Genomic DNA, 24,203 nt, shown 5'->3' with positions numbered 1-24,203 from the left:
ATATGAACTAACTGCCGTTCAGCCTTGGTTCTGGTTTATCAACCTTGGGGAGAGATGAGTGAGCTCACTCTGGAAGAACTAAGCATCAGCTAACATTGCTGTACTTTTTAATACATATTTTTGAGTACTTAATGAAAAATTACTAGACATGTTAAAAGACATGGCCATATTTTAAAAAAACACTAGGGAAACAAAAATAATAGAAATAGTGTCATAAGTGATCCAGTTAGTAGACTTAAAACTAATAAGGAATTTAAGATAACTCCTATTAATATGTTCAAAAAAATAGAAAAAATAGATAAAATAGATGAACAGATAGAAAGTTTCACAGAATAATTAGAAACTAGAAATGGAATCAAGCAGAAGTTCTAGAATTGAAAAATACATTAGATTCAATGCCATTCCCATCAAGCTACCAATGACTTTCTTCACAGAATTGGAAAAAACTACTTTAAAGTTCATATGGAACCATAAAAGAGCCCGCATTGCCAAGTCAATCCTAAGCCAAAAGAACAAAGCTGGAGGCATCACGCTACCTGACTTCAAACTATACTACAAGGCTACAGTAACCAAAACAGCATGGTACTGGTACCAAAACAGAGATATAGACCAATGGAACAGAAGAGAGCCCTCAGAAATAATGCCGCATTTCTACAACCATCTGATCTTTGACAAACCTGACAAAAACAAGAAATGGGGAAAGGATTCCCTATTTAATAAATGGGGCTGGGAAAACTGGCTAGCCATATGTAGAAAGCTGAAACTGGATCCCTTCCTTACACCTTATACAAAAATTAATTCAAGATGGATTAAAGACTTAAATGTTAGACCTAAAATAATAAAAACCCTAGAAGAAAACCTAGGCAATACCATTCAGGACATAGGCATGGGCAAGGACTTCATGTCTAAAACACCAAAAGCAATGGCAACAAAAGCCAAAATTGACAAATGGGATCTAATTAAACTAAAGAGCTTCTGCACAGCAAAAGAAACAACCATCAGAGTGAACAGGCAACCTACAGAATGGGAGAAATTTTTGCAATCTACTCATCTGACAAAGGGCTAATATCCAGATTCTAGAATGAACTCAAACAAATTTACAAGAAAAAACCAAACAACCCCATCAAAAAGTGGGCAAAGGATATGAACAGACACTTCTCAAAAGAAGACATTTATGCAGCCAAAAGACACATGAAAAAATGCTCATCATCACTGGCCATCAGAGAAATGCAAATCAAAACCACAATGAGATATCATCTCACGCCAGTTAGAATGGCCATCATTAAAAAGTCAGGAAACAAAAAGTGCTGGAGAGGATGTGGAGAAATAGGAACACTTTTACACTGTTGGTGGGACTGTAAACTAGTTCAACCATCGTGGAAGTTGGTATGGCAATTTCTCAGGGATCTAGAACTGGAAATACCATTTGACCCAGCCATCCCATTACTGGGTATATACCCAAAGGACTATAAATCATGCTGCTGTAAAGACACATGCACACGTATGTTTATTGTGGCACTATTCACAATAGCAAAGACTTGGAACCAACCCAAATATCCAACAACGATAGACTGGATTGAGAAAATGTGGCACATATACACCATGGAATACTATGCAGCCATAAAAAATGATGAGTTCATGTCCTTTGTAGGGACATGGATGAAGCTGGAAACCATCATTCTCAGCAAACTATCGCGAGGACAAAAAACCAAACACTGCATGTTCTCACTCATAGGTGGGAATTGAACAATGAGAACACATGGACACAGGAAGGGGAACATCACACACCAGGGCCTGTTGTAGGGGGGAGGGGGGAGGGATAGCATTAGGAGATATACCTAATGTTAAATGACGAGTTAATGGGTGCAGCACACCAACATGGCACATGTATACATATGTAACTAACTTGCATGTTGTGCACATGTACCCTAAAACTTAAAATATAATAAAAAAATAAAAAAAGAAAAATACATTCACTGAAATGGAGAACTCTATCACTGAGTTTAACAGCATATTAGACACAATAGCCAACAGCATTAATGACCCGAAGCAAAGGGCAAGAGAAAAATGTTGAAATTGAAGTAAAGAGAAGAAGAATAAAAGAAAAAGAAAAAAGTGTAAGAGATATGTCTATACAGTGAAAATATCTAACATACATATAATTGGAATCATGGAGGTAGGGGGAATAGAAAGGCAATTTTGAAAAAGCAATATTTGAAGAGAAAATGAGTGACAATATTCAGAATTTGATGAAAAATGTCAACCCAGATAGTCAACCCATGTAGATACACGTATTTGGCAAATTCCAAATGAGGTAAATATAAAGCAAACCGTATTTAAGTACATCATAGTAAATCTTTTAAAAACTAAAAGAGAAAACTGTAAAAGTAGTCTCAGAAGCTAAGACAAACATAAACTTCACAATGGCGAAGATGTAAGCCACAACACAACAGACTGACATCTTTAAAGTGCTGAAGTAAAATAAAATAATTGCCAACCAAGAATGCTATATACAGCTAAAGACTCTTTCAAAACAAAGACAATATAAGGTGGTTTTCAAACTACCAAAAGCTGAGAGAATTTATTGCCAGGATTTTTGTGCAAAAACAAGTTGAAGGGAATATCTCAGCCAGAGAGAAAGTAATCCCAATTTGAAATGCTGAAATACAGAAATAAATGAAGAGAAACAAAAGATAGATATGTGAGTAAATGTAAATAAATACCATGCGTCACTTTGTTTTGCTGAGCTCACAGAGAACTTGGATCCTATCTTATTCTTAACCAAGACTTCCTGTTTAGCCCTGTCTGATTCTTCCCACCCAATGCCTTCTTAGTCTAAGCATTTGTTCCTTCTGCCATATTCCCTAAGCAATGATTAAGTGTTTGAATTCTTAACCTAAGGTTACTTGATTCAAAGTTCAGCTCCATCCCTTACAAAATCTAGATCTATTAATTAATATACATCTAGGGATAGTTGCATATGCTCTTGGTATCTCAGTTTCCTTATCTATCAAATAGGTATATAATATTATCAACCTGATAGGGTTCGCTGTGCTGTAAGCTATTATCCCAAAACTTCGTAAGGCATCTGGCGCGTAGAAGCCATCCAATAAGTCTTAACATTATTATTCTAATCATATTTTTTCTCTCCCACTGTTTCAATGTATCTATATACATTTGTTATATCATACTTGATATCTTAATTTGAAATGAATAATATATTTTATTTAAATTTCCATATCTGACTTTCTAGTTTGATTCATGCATCCTGTATTATTTTGGTGTTTTAGAAAATTAGCAAATAATTCTGTTGTAGCATCCCATTTAAAAATACCGTAAAGTATTCTAAAGCAGTATTTTGGATAGACTTGCACTGTTTAAGAAACAATGATATGTGCTCCTTACAGATATCATTGTTTTTGACAAATTAAATTTTTTTATCTGAAATGAAGAGCGTGAAGACCACCTGGTGACTATCAAGCCGGTCATCCGAGACAAAAATTTCCTTATTTGAGTAATTTAGAAGTAATTAGATTTCCCTATTATCTAAAGTTGGCACCTAGTTCCAGGCCTCTTTTCAACTTAAAATTTATAAGTAACTAGAATTTCTATACATCTCTGGAATGCATGCATGCTTAAACTCATGCTACCCTTCCTGACATTAAGGCACCAAAATGTCTGCAAATGTAATCGTTTAACATGCATATTACCCTTAAGCTCCCACTTTCAGGTCCATAAATACCCCTAAGGAAAAATCCACGGTGGCATGCTCAGTCCTCTCCTGCTGAGATGCCCTGCTGCACTCTTCTGCAGCATTCTTTCTTTCTAATAAAACTTTATTTTTAAAAGCCTATACTGTTGTTGCTAAATTTTTCCAACCGACCCATGAGTTGACCACTTTCTGAGGCCAGGGCTCTTAAACCTAACACAGCATGAAATTGTTTTAATCATTTTGACTTACCAACCTTGGTGAAGGTTTCTTCTCTGCTACTATTGCAAAAATTCCTGATATAACATACTGAGAACAAAAAGAGGCATATATAAGAATATTTTCATTATCATACAAGAGATTCTCAGAACTTTAATAACATTCATGAAGCCCACCCAAAGAGTAGTTGAAGTTTAAGAGGAATTTGGCTGAAATACCAAAATTCCTGTTGTAGTTCTGTGGTAGCCCCTGGAAAAATCACCTAGCTATAAATCCAAGGTTCTTTAGTATATAGAGAACCATTACTGGATTACTGTGATGCTTGTATTTGGCATAAAATGCAGGGATATTTTTAACATGATTTTATAGCATGGAGGGTAAATAAAAACTTACCTGGTTTTATTTAATAACTTCTTACTGAATATATGAGTTTTATTGCTAGAAAATATATGTTGTTATAATTTGGTGAGTTCATGTTCACAGATGTTCAATATAATGTTATTGAAAAATATTTTACTAACCAGAAACAGCATTGAAAATAGTTCATCTGCAGTTTAATTTTTGAAATGCAAGTGTCATGTATTAGCTTCCAAATGTAGCTTATACTGAATATTCTATTATTTTCTGGCACTGGTTGGAAGGACAATAGTTTTCAGTGCATCAATAATTGATTTTTTTTCCATTGGTGTAAACTGCATGTGTGTATGCAGTTTTTAAATGACATTATATGATTATCTAGTCTGTAATGAGGGGAGCAGAGCATGTTCCTTTCTCAGAAAATGGGGCCTCTGAAAATTCACAGTAAATAGTGTTAGAGACAGATAATAAACAAAAGAACAACATACAGAGAAGAGGTTTTCATGCCATATTAAAATATGAAGTAAATAAAACAGAATGATATGATAAAGGATATGCTGAGGGTGAAATTCAAGAGGTTTTTCAAAAAGGTTTCTCAGAAAAGATGATATTTAAGCTGTGATTTGCATGACAATAAGCATCAAGACTTGAGGGTGCAGCATCTTAAGGAGAGAAAACAGCTACTGCAAAGGATCTAAGCCTCTGTGCAAGAGTATCTGCCTCTGGGAAGCCTCTCTCCTTTCTTCCAGTTGTGGTGACCATCTGCGTCAAGCATCTATGATCTGTGTTTCTATAGTAACACTCAAATATGTTGAAAAAAATTGTACACACATTTGTTTGCCTCTTTATATCCTTAGTTCAAAATAGAATTTAGATGACTTGCATAAGTGCATATACTAGGCTTAAAAATTAGTGAATAGAAGTAATTAATATGTAAAGACACTAGGAATAAGGGTAAATAACTGGCTGAGGTTGGGGGTAATTTTAACCAGTGAAATTGTATTGTGGGTCCCTGAATAATCAATAAGGCTAGATAAAACTAATTTTCACTTGTGACTCTGTGATGACTGGTGGCTTCCTTACTGCATGGTCACATAATAATAATATGACATAAAAATGTATTTAACCCATGTGTGTCTTATCCACACTGGGTAACCAATGCTTTCAACGTGCTAGTTTCCCATCATAACTTTGAGGGAATCAAAGTTATCAGTTAATCACTGTCTGACCAGTTAATCACTGTCAGAATGAAAACACACTGCACTTGCTCTACCAGCTACTACCATATTGTTATTATTCTTTATGCAGGAAAATTCAGTGAAGAGTTATCTAAACTTACTATCTTTTCTTCCAATTATTTCTTTTTTTTTTTGAGACGGAGTCTCGCTGTGTCACCCAGGCTGGAGTGCAGTGGCGCAATCTCGGCTCACTGCAAGCTCCGCCTCCCGGGTTCACGCCATTCTCCTGCCTCAGCCTCTCCGAGTAGCTGGGACTACAGACGCCCGCCACCACGCCCGGCTAATTTTTTTGTATTTTTAGTAGAGACGGGGTTTCACCGTGACTCGATCTCCTGACCTCGTGATCCACCCGCCTCGGCCTCCCAAAGTGCTGGGATTACAAGCGTGAGCCACCGCGCCCGGCCCCCAATTATTTCTTAAGCCCACTCCAATCAGGTTTTCTATTCTACCGTGCCAATGAACCTCTTTTTGTCAAGATCATTCATTATCTCAATGTTATAAAATCTAATGACAATTTTAGATCTTGTCATATCTAACTTGGCCTAATCTGTAGTCTTCAAGAGTTGATTGCTCCATTTTTCTTGAATCTACTTTCCTCAGTTGACTTCCAATATAGCATACTCTCTTATTTTTCTCTTTTCCAATTGTCTTTGCCCTTCCCTTCTCTTCAATCTGAATTCCTGATGCTGTAGGTACACCAGGTCTCAAGCTTTGATCCTTTACTTTATCTCATCTACACAATTGAGATCCCTTCTTGATAATTTCTTGTTTTCTTACAGTACTAAATACCATCAATATGACAATAATCTTACACTTATATTTCTTTCTCAAACTCCAGACTCATATACAGATAGGTACTTGACATCTCTACCTGGTGTCTAAAAAAGATTTCAAACCCAATGTGTCCCAAATTGAACACCTGAAATTCTACCCTCTGCAAATCACCTCTACTCATAGTCTTACTCATTTTAGTCAACGTCAAATCCATTCTTCTAATTACTTGAGGAAATATTTTGGGGTCTTATTTATTTCTCTTTTTCCCCTCCCCTTTCACATCTCACATACAATCCATTACGAAATTTTATCGTCTCTATTATCAAAGTATATCCTAAACAAACTACTTTTTGTTTTGCTACCTCCCTGGTTTGAGCCACTATCATCTCTCATGGATAACTGTAATCAGATTTTAGGAGGTCTCCTTGCTTTGACCTTTGCTCTGTTATAATTTCTTAATGATCTTTAAATTTAAGTCAGATCATGTCATTCCCCTGTTCAACATCCTGCAATGGCTGTCAATGATATTCATACATGCAATGATCACAGATCCTTAGATTATCATGTCTTCTATCATATAGCTGACCTCCTTTTCTACTAATTTTCCTTTAGCTGAATTTGCTCCATCCAAACTGGCCTCTTCTTTGGTAAACACTCTAGGCTTGTTCTGAGCCTAAGACCTGTTCTCCTTCTTACTCTTCCTCCAGATATCCAGTGGCTTATTACTTCACTCCTTCAAGTCTTAGCTCAAATGTTCTCTTTTCAATGAGGCTTGGACATTCTATAAAAATTGTAACCTGCCAGGCATGGTGGCTCACACCTGTAATCCCAGCACTTTGGGAGGCTGAGGCAGGTGGATTGCTTGAGACCGGGAGTTTGAGATGAGCCTGGCCACTATGGTGAAGCCCCATCTCTACTAAAAATATAAAAATTAGCTGGGCCTAGTGGTGGACACCTGTAATTCCAGCTACTCGGGAGGCTAAGACAGGAGAATCACTTGAACCTGGGAGGTGGAGGTTGCAGTGAGCTGAGATCAGGCCACTGCACTCCAGCCTGGATGACAGAGCAAGACTCCGTCTCAAAAAAAAAAACAAAAAATTGTAACCTGCACTAACCTCATGCTTCTTTACCCTCCTCTATATTTTATTATTTTCCCAAAGTACTTTTAAATATTTATGATGTATAACATGTTTTGATATATGTACATTTTGTGAAATGATTACCATAATCAAACCAACATATACATCAACTCACATAGTACTTTTTTGGGGGAGTGAGAACATTTAAGATCTACTCTCTTAGCATTTTTCAAGTATACAATACCTTATTAACAGTAGTCATAATGGTGTACAATAGATGTCTAGAGCTTATTCTTCCTGTTTAGCTGAAACTTCTTACATTTTGACCAATATGTCCCCTTAGTGCCAGAGTCTGACCACCACCATTCTACTTTATGCTTTTATGAATTTGACTTCTTTAGATTCCATATATAAGTGAGACCATACGGTGATATGGTTTGGCTGTGTCCCCACCCAAATCTCATCTTGAATTATAGTTCCCATGATCCCCATGTATGGTAGGTAATAGAATCATGGGGCAGTTACCCTCATGCTGTTCTCATGATAGTGAGTGAGTTCTCCCAAGATCTGCCAGTTTTATAAGGGGCATCCCCCTTTGCTCAGCACTCACTTCTCTCACCTGCTTCCATGTAAGATGTGCCAGTTTTGCCTTCTGTCATAATTGTAAGTTTCCTGAGGCCTCCCTAGCCATGAGGAACTCTGTCAATTAAACCTCTTTTCCCTATAAATTACTCAGTCTTGGGTATTGTGTTAGTTCATTTTCTCGCTGCTGATAAAGACATACCTGAGACTGGGCAATTTACAAAAGAAAGAGGTTTAATCCACTTACAGTTCCATGTGGCTGGGGAGGCCTCACCATCATGGCAGAAGGCAAGGAGGAGCAAGTCATATCTTGCGTGGATGACAGCAGGTAAAGAGAGAGGTTGGGTAGGGAAACTCCCCCTTATAATACCATCAGGTCTTGTGAGACTTATTCCCTATCAGGAGAACAGCACAGGTAAGACTTGCCCTCATGATTCAATTATCTCCCACCAGGTCCCTACCACAACACATGGGAATTCAAGATGAGATTTGGATGGGGACACAGCCAAACCATATCATTCCACCCTGGTCCCTCCAAAAGCTCCTGTCCTTACATTTCAAAACTAATCATGCCTTTGCAACAGACACTCAAAGTCTTAACTCAGCATTAAATCGAAAGTCCACAGTCCAATGTCTCATCGGAGACAAGGCAAATCCTTTCTGCCTATGAGCCTATAAAATCAAAATCAAGTTAGTTACTTCCTAGATACAATGGAGGTATAGGCATTGAGTAAATACAGTCATTCCAAGTGGGAGAAATTGGCCAAAACAAAGGGGCTACAGGCCCCATGCAAGTCCAAAATCCAGTAGGGCAGTCAAATCTTAAAGCTCCAAAATGATCTCCTTTGAGTCTATGTCTCACATTCAGGTCATACTGAAACAAGAGGTGGGTTCACATGGTCTTGAGCAGCTCTGCCTGTGTGACTTTGCAGGGTAAAGCCTCCCTCCTGGCTGCTTTCATAGGCTGGTGTTGAGTGTCTCTGTCTTTTCCAAGTGCACAGTGCAAGCTGTCAGTGGATCTACCATACTGGGTCTGGAGGACAGTGGACCACTTCTCACAGCTCCACTAGATGGTACCCCAGTAGGGACCCTGTGTGGGGGCTACCACCCCATATTACCCTTCTGCATTGCCCTAGCAGATGTTCTCCAAGAGTGCCTTGCCACTGCAGCAAACTTCTGCCTGGACATCCAGGCATTTTGATACATTTTCTGAAATCTAGGTGGAGGTTTCCAAATCTCAATTCTTGACTTCTGTGCACTCACAGAAGGCTTGGGGCTTGCACTCTCTGAAGCCATTGCTCAAGCTCTACGTTGGCCCCTTTCAAACATGGCTGGAACGGTTGGGATGCAGGGCACCAAGTCCCTAGGCTGTACGCAGCACAGGGACCCTGGGCCTTGCCCATGAAGCCATTTTCTCCTAGGTCTCCAGGCCTGTGATGGGAGGGGCTTCCGTGAAGACCTCTGACATGCCCCTGAGACATTTTCCCATTGTCTTGGGGATTAACATTTGGTTCCTCATTACTTAGCAAATTTATGCAGCTGGCTTGAATTTCTCCTCAGAAAATGGATTTTTGTTTTCTATCGCATTGTCAGGCTGCACATTTTCTGAACTTTTATGCTCTTCTCTTATAAAACTGAATGCCTTTAACAGCACCCAAGTCACATCTTGAATGCTTTGCTGCTTAGGAATTTCTTTTGCCAGATACCCTAAATCATCACTCTCAAGCTTAAAGTTCCACAAATCTCTTGGGCAAGGGCAAAATGCCACCAATCTCTTTGTTAAAACTTAACAAGAGTCACCTTTGCTCCAGTTCCCAAGAAGTTCCTCATCTCCATCTGAGACCGCCACAGCCTGGACCTTATTGTCCTATCACTATCAGGCTTTTGGTCAAAGTCATTCAACAAGTCTCTAGGAAGTTCCAAACTTTCCCACATTTTCCTTGCTTCTTCTGAGACCTCCATACTGTTCCAACTTCTTCCTGTTACCCAGTTCCAAAGTGGCTTCCACATTTTTGGGTATCTTTACAGCAGCACCCCACTCCTGGTACCAATTTACTGTATCAGTCCATTTTCATGCTGCTGATAAAGACATACCTGAGACTGGGCAATTTACAAAAGAAAGAGGTTAAATCGACTTACATTTCCACATGGCTGGGGAGGACTCACCATCATGGTAGAAGGCAAGGAGGAGCAAGTCACATCTTACGTGGATGGCAGCAGGCAAAGAGACAGATAGGGCAGGGAAACTCCCTCTTATAATACCATCAGATCTTGTGAGACTTATTCGCTATCATGAGACCAGCACAGGAAAGACCTGCCTCCATGTTTCAATTACTTCCCACTGGGTCCCTCCCACAATGCATGGGAATTCAAGATGAGATCTGAGTGGGGACACAGCCAAACCCTATCAGGTATGTCTTCATAGCAGTGTGAAAACACACTAATACATACAATATTTGTTTTTCTGTACTTGGCTTATTTCACTTAACATAACATGCTTTAGGTTCATTCATATTGTTGCAGATGACAGGATTTTCTTCTGTTTTAAAGGCTGAATAATGTTACATTGTGTTTATATATGTATGAATGCCACATTTTCTTAATCTATTCATATGTCCATGAACACTTAGGTCGATTCCATATTTTTCCATATTTTGGCTATTGTGAATAATGCTGCAATAAACATGGGAGTGCAGATACCCTTTGATTTCATCTCCTTTGGATATTTTCCCAGAACAGAAACTGCTGGATCATATGGTAGTTCTCATTGTAATTTTCTGAGGGCCCTTCATACTATTTTCCATGATGGCTGTACTAATTTACATTCCTACCAACAGCATACAAATATTCTCCTTCCTCCACACCCTCACTAACACTTTTATATTTTGCCTTTTTGATAAATGTCATTGTAACAGATGTGAGGTAATATCTCATTGTGGTTTTAACTTACATTTTTCTAATGCTTAGTGATGTTGAGCATTTTTTAATATACCTGTTGACATAGCATATGTGTTCTTTTGAGAACTTTTTATTTAGTTCCTTGCCCATTTAAAAATCAGGTTATTTGTTTTCTTACTTTAAGTTGCTTGAGTTCCTTATACATTTTGTATACTAGTCTCTTATCAGATATATAGTTTGCACATATTTCCTCCCATTCTGCAGGTTGTCTGTGTACTCTGTTGATTACTTCGTTTGCTGTGCAGAAGCTTTTTAGTTTGATGCAAACCCATGTGTCTATTTTTGCTTTTGCTGCCTGTGATTTTGGAGTCATATCCAAAATATCATTGCCCAGACTGATGTCAGGAAGCATTTTTTGCTGTTTTATTCTAGCAGTTTTATAGTTTCAGTCCTATATTTGAGTCTTTTATGTATTTTGAGTTGGTTTTTATATGTGGCATGAGATAAGGGTCCAATTTTATTCTTTTACGTATGGATATCCAGTTGTCCCCAAATCATTTATTGAAGAGTCTCTCTTGACCACATTGTGTGATCTCAGCAGTCTTGTCAAAGATCAATTGAAGATAAATGTATAGATTTTTTTCTGGATTCTCTGTTCTGCTCCATTGATCCATATGTCAGTTTTTGTGCCAGTAATATGCTGTTTTGATTACTATAGCTTAGTAATTGATTTTGATATCAAGTAATGTGATGCCTGCAGCTTTGTTCTTTTGGCTCAAGATTGCTTTGGTTATTTAGGATCTTTTGTGGTTTCATATGAATTCCAGGATTTTAAAAATATATTTTTGTGAAAAATGTTATTGGAATTTTGGTAGGGATTGCATTATGTCTATAGATCACTTTGCATAGTATGGACCATTTTACAATATCCATCTTTCTTATTTATGAACACAGGATATCTTTCTATTTATTTGTGTTTTCTTCAATTTCTTTCATTGTTGTTTTAATTTCAGTGTACAGATATTTTACCTCCTTGTTAAAACTTATTCATATTTTATTCATTTATTTTGATGCTATTTTAAGTGGAATTGTTTTCTTGTGTCTTTTTTCAGATTGTTCATTGTTAGTGTATAGAAACACTACTGATTTTTGTATGTTCATTTTGTGTCTGCAATTTTACTGAATTCAGTTACTGAATTCTAACAGTTCTAACAGATTTTTGGTGGAGTCTTTAGGGTTTTTTGTATATAAGATTATGTCATCTGTAAGCAGAAACAATTTGACTTCTTTCTAATTTATATGGCTTTTATTTTTCTTGCTTCATTGCTTCAGCTAGAGCCCCCAGTAATATATTGAATATAAGTGGTGAGAGTGGGTGTTCTTTTCTTGTTCCTGATATTAGAAGAAAAGCTTTGAGCTTGATACATCATACACCATTGAGTATGATGTTAGCTGTGGGACTGTCACATAGAGGATCTACGGTGTTGAATTGCATTTCGTCTAGACTTAATTTATTGAGAGTTTTTATCATGAAAGAATTTTGTCAAATGCTTTTTCTGCATCTATTGAGATGATCATATGGTTTTCATCTTTCATCATTTTAATGTAGCATATCACATTTATAGATTTGCATATGCAGAATCATCCTTGCATCCCTGGTACAAATCACACTTTATCATGATGTATGATCTCTTTAATGCACTGTTGAAATTGGTTTGTAGTATTTTGTTGAGGTTTTTTGCATCTATATTCATCAGGGATATTGGCCTATAATTTTCTTTTCTTGTAGTGTTTTGTTTAGATTTGATGTCTGGCTAATGTTGGCCTCATAGTATGAGTTTGGAAGCATTTCCTCCTCTTCAATTTTTGGGAAGAGTTTGAGGGTGGGCATTAATTCTTTAAATATTTAGTAGAATTCACCAATGAAACTATAAAGTCCTGGGATTTTCTTTATTGGGAGGGTTTTTAAAATTTTTATTTCAATAGATTTTTGGGGAATAAGTGATGTTTGGTTATATGAATAAGTTCTTTAGTGGTGATTTCTGAGATTTTGGTGCACACACCAACTAAGCAGTGTATACTGTATCCAATGTGTAGTCTTTTGTCCCTCACCATCCCCCACACTTTCCCTCAAGTCCCCAAAGTCTAATGCCTTTGTGTCCTCATAGCTTAGCTTCCACATATGAGTGAGAACACATGATGTTTGGTTTTCCATTTGTGAGTTACTTCACTTGGAATAATAGACTCCAATTCCATCTACATTGCTGCAAATGCCATTATTTTGTTCCTTTTTATGGCTGAGTAGTACTCCATGGCATATACATACCACATTTTCTTTATCCACTTGCTGATTGATGGGCACTTGGGCTGGTTCCATATTTTTGCAATTGCAAGTTGTGTTACTAAAAACATGCATTTTTAAGTATCTTTTTTGTATAATGGCTTATTTTCCTTGGGATAGATACCTAGTAGTGGGATTGCTGGATCAAATGGTAGATCTACTTTTAGTTCTTTAAGGAATCTCCACACTGTTTTCCATAGTGATTGTACTATTTTATATTCCCACCAACAGTGTAAAAGTGTTCCCTTTTCACCACATCCAGGCCAACATCTATTATTTTTTGATTATGGTCATTCTTGCAGGTGTGAGGTGGTATCAATTGTGGTTTTGATTTGCATTTCCCTGGTCATTAGTGATATTGAGCGTTTTTCCATATACTTGTTGGCCATTTGTATATCTTCTTTTGAGAACTGTCTATTCATGTCCTTAGCCCAGTTTTTGATGGGACTGTTTGTTTTTTTCTTGCTGATTTGTTTGTGTTGTTTGTAGATTCTAGATATTAGTCCTTCATTGGATGTATAGATTGTGAAGATTTTCTCCTACTCTGTAGGTTGTCTGTTAACTCTGCTGATTATTTCTTTTGCTGTGCAAAAACTTTTCAGTTTAATTAAGTCCCATCTATTTTTCTTTGTTTTTGTTGCATTTGCTTTTGGGTTCTTGGTCATGAAGTCTTTTCCCAAGCCGATGTCTAGAAGGGTTTTTCCGATGTTATTTTCTAGAATCTTTATGGTTTCTGGTCTTATATTTGAGTCTTTGATTCATCTTGAGTTGATTTTTGTAGGAGATGAGAGACAAGGATCCAGTTTAATTCTTCTACATGTGGCTTGTCAATTATCCCAGCACCATTTGTTGAATATGGTGTCCTTTCCCCACTTTATGCTTTTGTTTGCTTCGTGGAAGATCAGCTGGCTGTAAGTATTTAGGTTTATTTCTGCGTTCTCTGTTCTGTTCAGTCAGTCTATGTGCCTATTTTTATACTAGTACTATGCTGTTTTGTACCAGTACTATGCTGTTTTGGTAACTATGGCCTTATAGTTTAGTTTGAAGTCAGGTAATGTGATGCCTCCAGATTTGTTCTTTTTGCTTGTCTTGCTTTAGCTATGCAGGTTCCTTTTGGTTCCATATGAATTTTAGGATTGTTTTTTCTAGTTCTGTGAAGAATGATGGTGGTATTTTGATGGTAATTGCTTTGAATTTTTAGATTACTTTTGGCAGTATGAACATTTTCACAACATTGATTCTACCTATCCCTGAGCATGGGATGTGTTTCCATTTGTTTGTGTCATCTACAATTTCTTTCAGCAGTGTTTTGTAGTTTTCCTGTAGAGGTCTTTCACCTCCTTGGTTAGGTGTATTCCTAAGTATTTTTTTTTTTTTTTTTGCAGCTATTGTAAAAGGGGTGGAGTTCTTGATTTGACCCTCAGCTTGGTAGCTGTTGGTGTATAGCAGAGCTACTCATTTGTGTACATTAATTTTATATCCTGAAACTTTGCTGAATTCATTTACCAGTTCTAGGAGCTTTTTGGAAGAGTCTTTAGCGTTTTCTAGGTATACGGTCATGTCATCAGCAAATAGCAACAGTTTGACTTCCTCTTTACTGATTTGGATGCCCTTTATTTCTTTCTCTTGTCTGATTGCTCTGTCTAGGACTTCCAGTACTATATTGAATAGAAGTAGTTAAAGTGGGCATCCCTGTCTTGTTCCAGTTCTCGGGGGGAGAATTTCAAGGTTTACACTTTCAGTATAATGTTGACTGTGGGTTTGTTGTAGATGGCTTTATTGCCTTTATATCCCTTCCATGCCAATTTGCTGAGGGTTTTAATCATAAACTGATGCTGAACTTTGTCAAATTCTTTTTATGAATCTATTGAGATGATCATGTGATTTTTGTTTTTAATTCTGTTTATGTGGTGTATTCCATTTATTGACTTGCATATGTTAAACTATCCCTGCCTCCGTGATATAAAACCCACTTGATTATGGTGGATTATCTTTTTGATATGCTGTTGGATTCTAGTTTGCTAGTATTTTTTTGCAAGTATATTTTTTGGGATTTTTAAACCTATGTTCATCAAGGATATTTGTCTGTAGTTTTCTTTTTTTGTTATATTCTTCTCTGGTTTTGATATTAGGGTGATACTGGCTTCATAAAATAATTTAGGGAGGATTCCTTCTTTCTCTGTCTTTTGGAATAGTGTCAATAGGATTGGTACCAATTCTTCTTTGAATGTCTGACAGAATTAAGCTGTGAATCTGTATAGTCCTGGACTTTATTTTGTTGGCAGTTTTTAAAAATTATCATTTCCAATCTTGTTGCTTGTTATTGGTATGTTCAAATATTCTATATCTTCCTGGTTTAATCTAAGAGGGCTGTATGCTTCCAGGAATTTATCCATCTCCTTTAGGTTTGCTAGTTTATGCATGTAAAGGTGTTCATAGTAGCCTCGAATAATCTTTTGCATTTCTGTGGTGTCAGTTGTAATTTCTCCCTTTTTGTTTCTAATTGAGCTTATTTGGATCTTCTCTCTTGTTTTCTTGGTTAATTTGGCTAATGTTCTATCAATTTTATTATTGTTTTCAAAGAATCAGCTCTTTTTTTTGTTTCAATTTCATTTAGTTCTACTCTGATCTTTATTATTATTTTTTTTCTTCTGCTGGGTTTGGGTTTGGATGGTTCTTGGTTCTCCAGTTCCCTGAGGTGGGACCTTAGGTTGTCTATTTGTGCTCTTTCAGACATTTTAATGTAGGCATTTAAGGCTATGAATTTTTTTCAGCACTGTCTTTGCTGTATCCCAGAGGTTTTGATAGGTCGTGTCACTATTACTGTTCAGTTGAAAGAATTTTTACATTACCATCTTGGTTTCATTGTTGACCCAATGATCATTCAGAAGCAGGTTATTTAACTTCCAAGGATTTGCATGGCTTTGAGAGTTCCTTTTGGAGTTGATTTCCAATTTTATTCTGCTGTGGTCTGAGAGTACTTAATATTATTTCAATTTTCTTAAATTTATTGAGACTTGTTAAGTGGCCTATCATATGGTCTATCTTGGAGAAAGTTCCATAAGCTGATGAATAGAATGAATATTTTGCAGTTGTTGGGTAGAATTGCTCTTTAAATATCTGTTAAACCCATTTGTCCAGGGTACAGTTTAAATCCATTGTTTCTTTGTTGACTTTCTGTCTTGATGACCTGTCTAGTGCTGTCAATGGAGTATTGAAGTACACCACTATTATTGTGTTGCTGTCTGTCTCATTTCTTAGGTCTAGCAGTAATTGTTTTATAAGTTTGGGAGCTCGACTGTTAGGTGCATATATATTTAGGATTGTGATATTTTCCCATTGGACTGGTTCTTTTATCATTGTATAATGTCCCTCTTTGTCTTTGTTAACTGCTGTTGCCTTAAAGTCTGTTTTGTCTGCTAAAAGAATAACTACTCCTGCTCACTTTTGGTGTCCATTTGCATGGAATATTTTATTCCACCCCTTTACCTTAAGCTTATGTGAGTCCTATGTGTCAGGTGGGTCTCATGAAGACAGCAGGAGCTTGGTTGGTGAATTCTTATATATACTGCCATCCTACATCTTTTAAGTGGAGCATTTAGACCATTTACATTCAATGTTAGTACTGAGGTGTGAGGTACTATTCCATTCATGGTGTTATTTGTTGCCTGAAAACCTTGTTTTTTTTCGTTGTGTTATTGTTATATAGGTCCTGTAAGATTCATGCTTCAAGGAGGTTCTATTTTTGTGATTTTGAAGATTTGTTTCAAGATTTAGAGTTCCTCTTAGCAGTTCTTGTAGTGCTGGCTTGGTAGCAGTGAATTTTCTCAGCATTTGTTTGTCTGGAAAAGGCTGTATCTTTCTTTCATTTATGAAGCTTAGTTTCGCTGGATACAAAATTCTTGGCTGATAATTGTTTTGTTTAAGGAGGCTAAATATAGGACCCCAATCCCTAGTAGCTGTAGAGTTTCTGCTGAAAAATCTGCTATCAATCTGATAGATTTTCCTTTATAGGTTACCTGATGCTTTTTCCTCACAGCTCTTGAGATTCTTTCCTTTGTCTTGACTTTAGATAACCTGATGACTATATGCCTAGGCAATGATCTTTTTGCAATGAATTTCCCAGGTGTTCTTTGAGGCTCTTATATTGGATGTCTAGATCTCTAGCAAGGCTGGGGAAGTTTTCCTTGATTATTCCCTCAAATATGTTTTCCAAACCTTTAGATTTCTCTTCTTCCTTAAGAACACCAATTATTCTTAGGTTTGAAGATTTAACATAGTTCCAAACTTCTTAGAGGCTTTGTTCATTTTTTAAAATTCTTTTTCTTTGTCTTTGATGGATTGGGTTAATTTGAAAGCCTTGTCTTTAAGCCCTGAAGTTCTTTCTTCTGCTTTTTCAATTCTATTGCAGAGACTTTCCAGTGCATTTTGTATTTCTCTAAGTGTGTCCTTGATTTCCAGAAGTTGTGATTGTTTTTTATTTATGCTTTCCATTTCACTGAAGAATTTTCCTTTCATATTCTGTATCATGTTTTTGACTTCTTTAAGTTGAACTTCACCTTTCTCTGGCACCTCCTTGATTAGCTTAATAGCTGACCTTCTGAATTGGTTTTCTGGCAATTTGGATCTTTCATCTTGGTTTGGATCCATTGCTGGTGAGCTGGTATGATCTTTTGGGGATGTTAAAGAACTTTGTTTTGTCATATTACCAGAATTGTTTTTCTGGTTCCTTCTCATTTGAGTAGACTATGTCAGAGGGAAGATCTGGGATTCAAGGGCTGCTGTTCAGATTCTTGTGTCCTACAGGGTGCTCCCTTGATGTGGTTTTCTCCCTCTTCCCCTAGGAATGGGGCTTCCTAAGAGCCAAACTTTGGTGATTGTTTTTGCTCTTCTGGGTCTAGCCATCCAGCAGTACTGCTGGGTTCCAGGCTGGTACTGGGGAGTGTCTGCAAAGAGTCCTGTGATGTGATCTGTCTTCAGGTCTTGCAGCCATGGGTACCAGCACCTGCTCTGGTGGAGGTAGCAGGAGAGTGAAGTGGACTCTGTGAGGGTCCTTGGTTGAGTTTTTGTATAGTGCACCAGTTTTGGTTGGTCTCCAGCCAGGAGGTGATTCTTTCAAGAGTCTATCAGCGGTGGTCTTATAGGGAGGATGCAAACTTGCCCTAGGAACATCTGATAAAGTATTCAGTTTTTTCAGGCAGTGGGCAGGGTCATAGAGCTCCCAAGAGATTATGACCTTTATCTTTGGCTACCATGGCAGGTAGAGAAAGACCATCAGGTGGGAGCAGGGATAGGAGTGTCTGAGCTTAGCCTCTTTTTGGGCAGGGTTTGCTGTGGCTGCTATGTGGGCTGGGGGCGTGGTTCCCAGTCCAATGGAGTTATATTCCCAGGGAGATTATGGCTGCCTCTGCCGAGTCATATAGGTCACCAGGGAAGTAGGGGAAAGCTGGTAGTCACGGGCCTCACTTTGCTCCCATGCAGCCCATAGTCCTAAAGGCCAGTCTCACTTGGGAGGGTTTTGATTATTGATTCAATCTTTACTAATATTGTTCTGCTCAGATTTTCTATTTCTTCAAGAATCAGTGTTGGTAGGTTATATGTTTCTAATCTTGGTCTATTGTATCCACTGCTGTAAGTGAAGCACTTAGAACAAAGCCTGATCTATAGTAGGTATTCAGCAAATTTTTGCTGAGTGAATGAGCTAAAATATTTTTGGGAGATAGATATTACTGAGAAGTGTGTGGGAAAATGGAAGGAGGAATATTTTACTCTGTGCTGTAAGACATAATATAAATTCATTAGAAATCCCTGTTGAGGCCGGGTGTGGTGGCTCATACCTGTAATCCCAGCACTTTGGGAGGCCGAGGCAGGCAGATCACAAGGTCAGGAGTTCGAGACCAGCCTGACCAACATGGTGAAACCCCGTCTCTACTAAAAATAGAAAAAATTAGCCAGGTGTGGTGGTATGTGCCTGTAATCCCAGCTACTCGGGAGGCTGAGGGAGGAGAATTGCTTGAACCCAGGAAGTGGATGTTGCAGTGAGCTGAGATTGCACCATTGCACTCCAGCCTGGGCAACAAAGTGAGACTCCATCTCAAAAAAAAAAAAAAAAAAAAATGGAAATCCCTGTTGAATTCTTTCAAATTCCTCTTGGGCCGATAATGCCCTTATCCCTCTTCTTTTCTCCTTTGTAGTCTGATCTCTCTTCTTTTCTCCTTTGTGGAACTACTTTTAATAGTTCCTTCTATTGCCCCAGAAATGAAGTTCTGGCTCTCAGATTGCCTATATTATTGGGAAACATGAGCTTTATAAGTAAGCTGAGCACTCATTAACCACTTACTATTTGTCTAAAATACCCTTTTGGAACCTTACCATTCTTTTACCCCCAGTGTTTACTCAACTAAATAAACTCTTTGTATGAAAGAATTTTATAAATAAATTTACCACTTTAAAATATCTTCAAAGATACAAGACTGAATTCTTTGACAACAGGTATTATACATTTTCACAGATGGCATCTCTAGCACATTGCCTGGCCACAGAAGCAGTCATTAAATATATTGAATGAATAAATAAATGCTCATCGGAAAAATAATTTACTCACAATTAAGGATGCCAAAAATGGGAATCCTGATATAAAGACTATAGGCAAATAGATTGTTGAAAATGAAGTAGATTGATTAATATATAAATGTATCCAGGTTTTTCCCAGAGCACAGTGGATCAGACCAATAATTATTTGAGCAGCCTATAAGAAAAGAATGTCAGAATCAATGACACAATACATATATTTTAAGAGAGTTGCAAGTTAGGTGATAGAAAGGGAAGGGAGGGAGTATAGCTTCCATGTTTCTGAATCTCAGGAGTCTCTGCTACTATTCTTGTTCAGCCCTCAAAATTATCCAAAAACTGGGGAGAAGCCAAGGTGATTGAAGAAGGTAGCAGCCGGCCGGGCGCTGTGGCTCACGCCTGTAATCCCAGCACTTTGGGAGGCCGAGGCGGGTTGATCAAGAGGTCAGGAGATCGAGACCATCCTGGCTAACACGGTGAAACCCCGTCTCTACTAAACATACAAAAAATTAGTCGGGCATGGTGGCGGGCACCTGTAGTCCCAGCTACTTGGGAGGCTGAGGCGGGAGAATGGCGTGAACCCAGGAGGTGGAGCTTCTTGCCTTGAGCCCAGATCACACCACTGCACTCCTGCCTGGGTGACAGAGCGAGACTCCGTCTCAAAAAAAAAAAAAAAAAAAAAAAAGAAGAAGGTAACAGCCATAAAAGTGCTTAGAATTGCCACATGTAGCTCACATAGGTATTAATCATGAGGATTTTTAGCAACTAGTAGATGTATGGTTGCTTTCAGGCAAATGAAGGTGTTCTAGTGGCTTGTTTATGGGCCAGGTCAGCAAAATACATGGATCCAGCTCATTTCTCTGATGCATATTTTACCATACCTATCAATCAGCTAATACAAAAATGTTTTTCTTGTGATAGCAATTTTGATTTTAACACTATGGGGTGGGAGGAACACTTGCAATCAGTCCTGCTGAATCCTAAGATTCTGGCCCCTGTGATCTTAGGCACTTTCTTGAACTATACTATCTTATAGTTTGGTTTTTGAGCTCACTCAAATCCGCAATAATTAGGCTGTATTATGCAACAGTATGTAGCATACTAGGTTTGGTTGGGGGAAAAGAGTAGACAGTGGTCCAAAACATCAACTTCCTTGAGATAAATGTAGAGAAAGAGCATTGAGAGCATCGTGCTATGAGATGATCAATGTCCGCAAAGCCCTATGATCTAGATTATCTCTTGACTATGACCCCGACCTTGTCATCTCCTTTAGGACCCAGTCTCAGCTTTATTTCAAACTCTTTATAGATACACACAGACAAAGGGAAAATCACAGCAGCAGGATTGCTGGGACTCAGTTTATCAACTATCTCCCATTGGGTAACTGAGAGGAATCAATGTCTCTTTCCTTAAATATTTGGGATCTGCAACACCAAAATCATTTATCCACTCAAGTAGCACTGAATCTTACCCCCAACATTCTGGTTTCTTCTTTCAACACAATGTGAGATGATGGCATGTTATCCCAAATATGGTGTAGATATTTGAAAGGATGAATGGAATCTATCTCTAAAAGGCAACATAGAAAAAATAAACATAGTGATTTTAAAAATAGTGATCTCATAAAAGCACTTAAAGGTCATTGAGAAACCTATTATTGTTGTCTTTAATTTTTAAATAATGAAACAGTTCCCTGAAATAGGTATTTAAAATTAATCAATTGATATGCTCTCTTGGACATAGCTAACCTTTTAGCAATTCTAATTGTCCTATTAGATTTTATACATTTTTACCAATTTTAAATGACACCCTGTGGGTCCTTAGGATGCTAAGATGCAGACAGCATAATTTAATATGGCTTGTTTAAGTGAAAAAGAACATGAGTGAGCTCACATAATCACTGGGAAGGGTAGGCTTTTCAAACAATGCCCAGAGACAAATCGCTGATCAAAACTGAGGAGGAAGTGCTCTTGCCATTTCCTGCCCCAGAACTCTGTTGTAGAACTGGCATCATGATAAAACCTTCCCTGTCTCCTGGGCCATCATCTGTCCAGTTGATGCCTACTGTAGGGTCTCTTTTGTTGTTCTCTCCTAAATCAAACTTTAGTGCAAGAATGTAATTGGCAGAACCTAGATCAAATGCCTGCACTTTGATTTCAAGGGAGGCAAGGGAATATAATTTTTTGGATTCCATTTTGGAAAAGGTAGCTTTTACAACTTAGTGACCAATAAAAAAGTAGGGAAGATGTTTAACACATGGCAGCCATGAATGTTTAAAAGATGGCAGCCATAAATTATCTCTGTGACTTCGCTATTGTGGACACCATTTTGGGTATGTGGCCCACTCACCTCAGTTTCATGCTTGTCATCTGTAGGAATTATTCCCTTATTGTACTAACTGGAAGAGAGGTGGGGAATCTGTCTCAGGTTGGATCCATCAGTGTCACTTTCCCAGGAATTGTGTATTTAGAACTTAGATGTTATAACCTTAGTATGGGTTTGCCTCTAGATAAGATTATATAAACTCTTGAAATGAAGAACATTAATGTGTTCTACCATATAAGCTGGGAAGACATCCAGAAAAATCAAAAATAAGAAATAGACCAAGAGAACTACTGGAGTTCCTAATAACTTTCAATTTCCTAGTTATAGTCCTTTTCTGAAACTGAGATGTCTTCCTGCCCTTGGAAAATACATGTTTCTTTGTTTTGCTTAAGCTAGCAAGAGTTGTTTTCTGTTACTTGCAGCCAAAGCATTTTTAAATTACTGATTTGACTTTCTTATAACTCTTTCCCTATGGCTTTGAGAATTTACTCTTTAGGTTTTACAATAGCTGATGGATTTTTGTTCTTTACCTAGTTTAGATTTTTTCTCAATATTTTGCCAATAGCCAACTCTGAAGTCTAAGATCTTGGTTTCAAAATCTTTGCTTTTATTATTTTTCTTTCTGATTTACATCAACCATTAATTCTTAAGGATCAGTTACCAAATAGATGTACCAATGACACATGAAACTGAGAAAATGGAGCATAGTATTGTGAAACAAGTGGATATAGACTTGAGTTCAAATCTTGTCTATATTGACTGCTAATTGTATAATTGGTACAACTACTTTTAGGCTAATAACAGTTGTCTATATTAATTACTAATGTTAAATTCTACTTAATATTTCAGAGAATTCATTTTTCTAATCCCACAGAGTTGTTTTTAGAAGCAAATAATAGGAACTGGCACAGAGTCAAATGCCAATAATGCTTTTTTCCTGTTTCCCTTCAACTCCTTCCTTCTCTCCAGTTACCTGTATCAGATTCCCGATTCCCCTATAGTTTCGGACACTACTTTTGGTTTCTTTTCCAGATTTTATTAGAAGCAACCTCACTGGTTATTTGTGGGCAGCAAGCCACCCAGGTGCCAAGGCAAGAGACTGAAGGCACAAGCTGTTCCAGTATAATAAAGAAAATACTTAAAATAAGAATAGTTATATTAGACATAGAATATAGATATGACTATCTATGAATATTACTAATCACTAGTTTATAGCATTATTCTTTATTCTAATGTTATAATAATCTTTGTTCTACAATTATAACCTAGGAAAATTATAACCTAGGAAAAAACAGGCTATACAGAGATAGGAGCTGAAGGGACACGGTAAGAAGTGACCAGCAGTGTGAGCCCTCTGTCATGCCCAGACAGGGCCACTAGAGGGCTCCCTGGTCTAGCGGTAATGCCAGTGCCTGGGAAGGCACCCATTACTTAGCAGACCTTGGTCTAGCGGCAGCGCCAGTGCCCGGGAAGGCACCCGTTACTTAGTAGACCGGGAAAGGGAGTCTCCCTTTCCCCGGGGAGTTAAAGAAGACCCTGCTCCACCACCTCTTGTGGAAGGCCTGACATCAGTCAGGCCCGCCCACAGCCATGCCGAGGCCTAACCCTCTCCCTGCGATGCTGTGCTTCAGCGTTCACGCTCCTGGTCCACTTTCATGTTCCACCCTGTGCACCTGGCTCCACCTTCTAGATAGCGGTAGCAGAATTAGTGAAAATATTAAAGTCTTTGATCTTTCTGAGAAGAGCATAGAAGAAATAATGACGTAAGCTGTCCTCTCTCTCTCCGCCTCGGCTACCTAAAAGGGAAAAGCCCCCTGTCCGGTGGACACATGACTCACGTGACCTTATCAATCACTGGAGATGACTCACACACCTTACACTGCCCCTTTTGCCTTGTATCCAATAAATAGCACGGTCAGACATTTGGGGCCACTACCAGTCTCCGCGCCTTAGTGGTAGTGGTCCCCTGGGCCCAGCTGTCTTTTCTTCTATCTCTTTGTCTTGTGTCTTTATTTCTACAATCTCTTGTCTCTGCACACGAAGAGAAAAATCCACAGGACCTGTAGGGCTGGACCCTTCAGGTTATTTCACACCATTCCTTTGAATTATTC

The 24,203-nt window shown here is 38.0% G+C and overlaps 1 protein-coding gene across 1 annotated transcript in view; it reads right to left on the bottom strand.

Annotated features, from left to right (window-relative positions):
- Positions 1 to 24,203, bottom strand: part of LOC129490332 (membrane-spanning 4-domains subfamily A member 8-like) — a 75,717-nt gene that overhangs the window by 49,150 nt on the left and 2,364 nt on the right. Inside the window, exons 2-4 of the mRNA XM_055294097.2 lie at positions 21,239 to 21,336; positions 19,802 to 19,945; positions 3,966 to 4,018 (exon numbers count right to left, since the gene is read on the bottom strand). Coding sequence (XP_055150072.1) covers positions 3,966 to 4,018; positions 19,802 to 19,945; positions 21,239 to 21,286 — 245 coding nt within the window. The 5' untranslated portion in view covers positions 21,287 to 21,336. The remainder of the gene's footprint in view (positions 1 to 3,965; positions 4,019 to 19,801; positions 19,946 to 21,238; positions 21,337 to 24,203) is intronic.

Source organism: Symphalangus syndactylus, chromosome 1 (assembly GCF_028878055.3).
Source record: "Symphalangus syndactylus isolate Jambi chromosome 1, NHGRI_mSymSyn1-v2.1_pri, whole genome shotgun sequence".
Classification (NCBI taxonomy): Eukaryota; Metazoa; Chordata; class Mammalia; order Primates; family Hylobatidae; genus Symphalangus; species Symphalangus syndactylus.
Note: the sequence above shows the minus strand (reverse complement) of the source record. Positions and strands in the feature narration are given on the sequence as shown.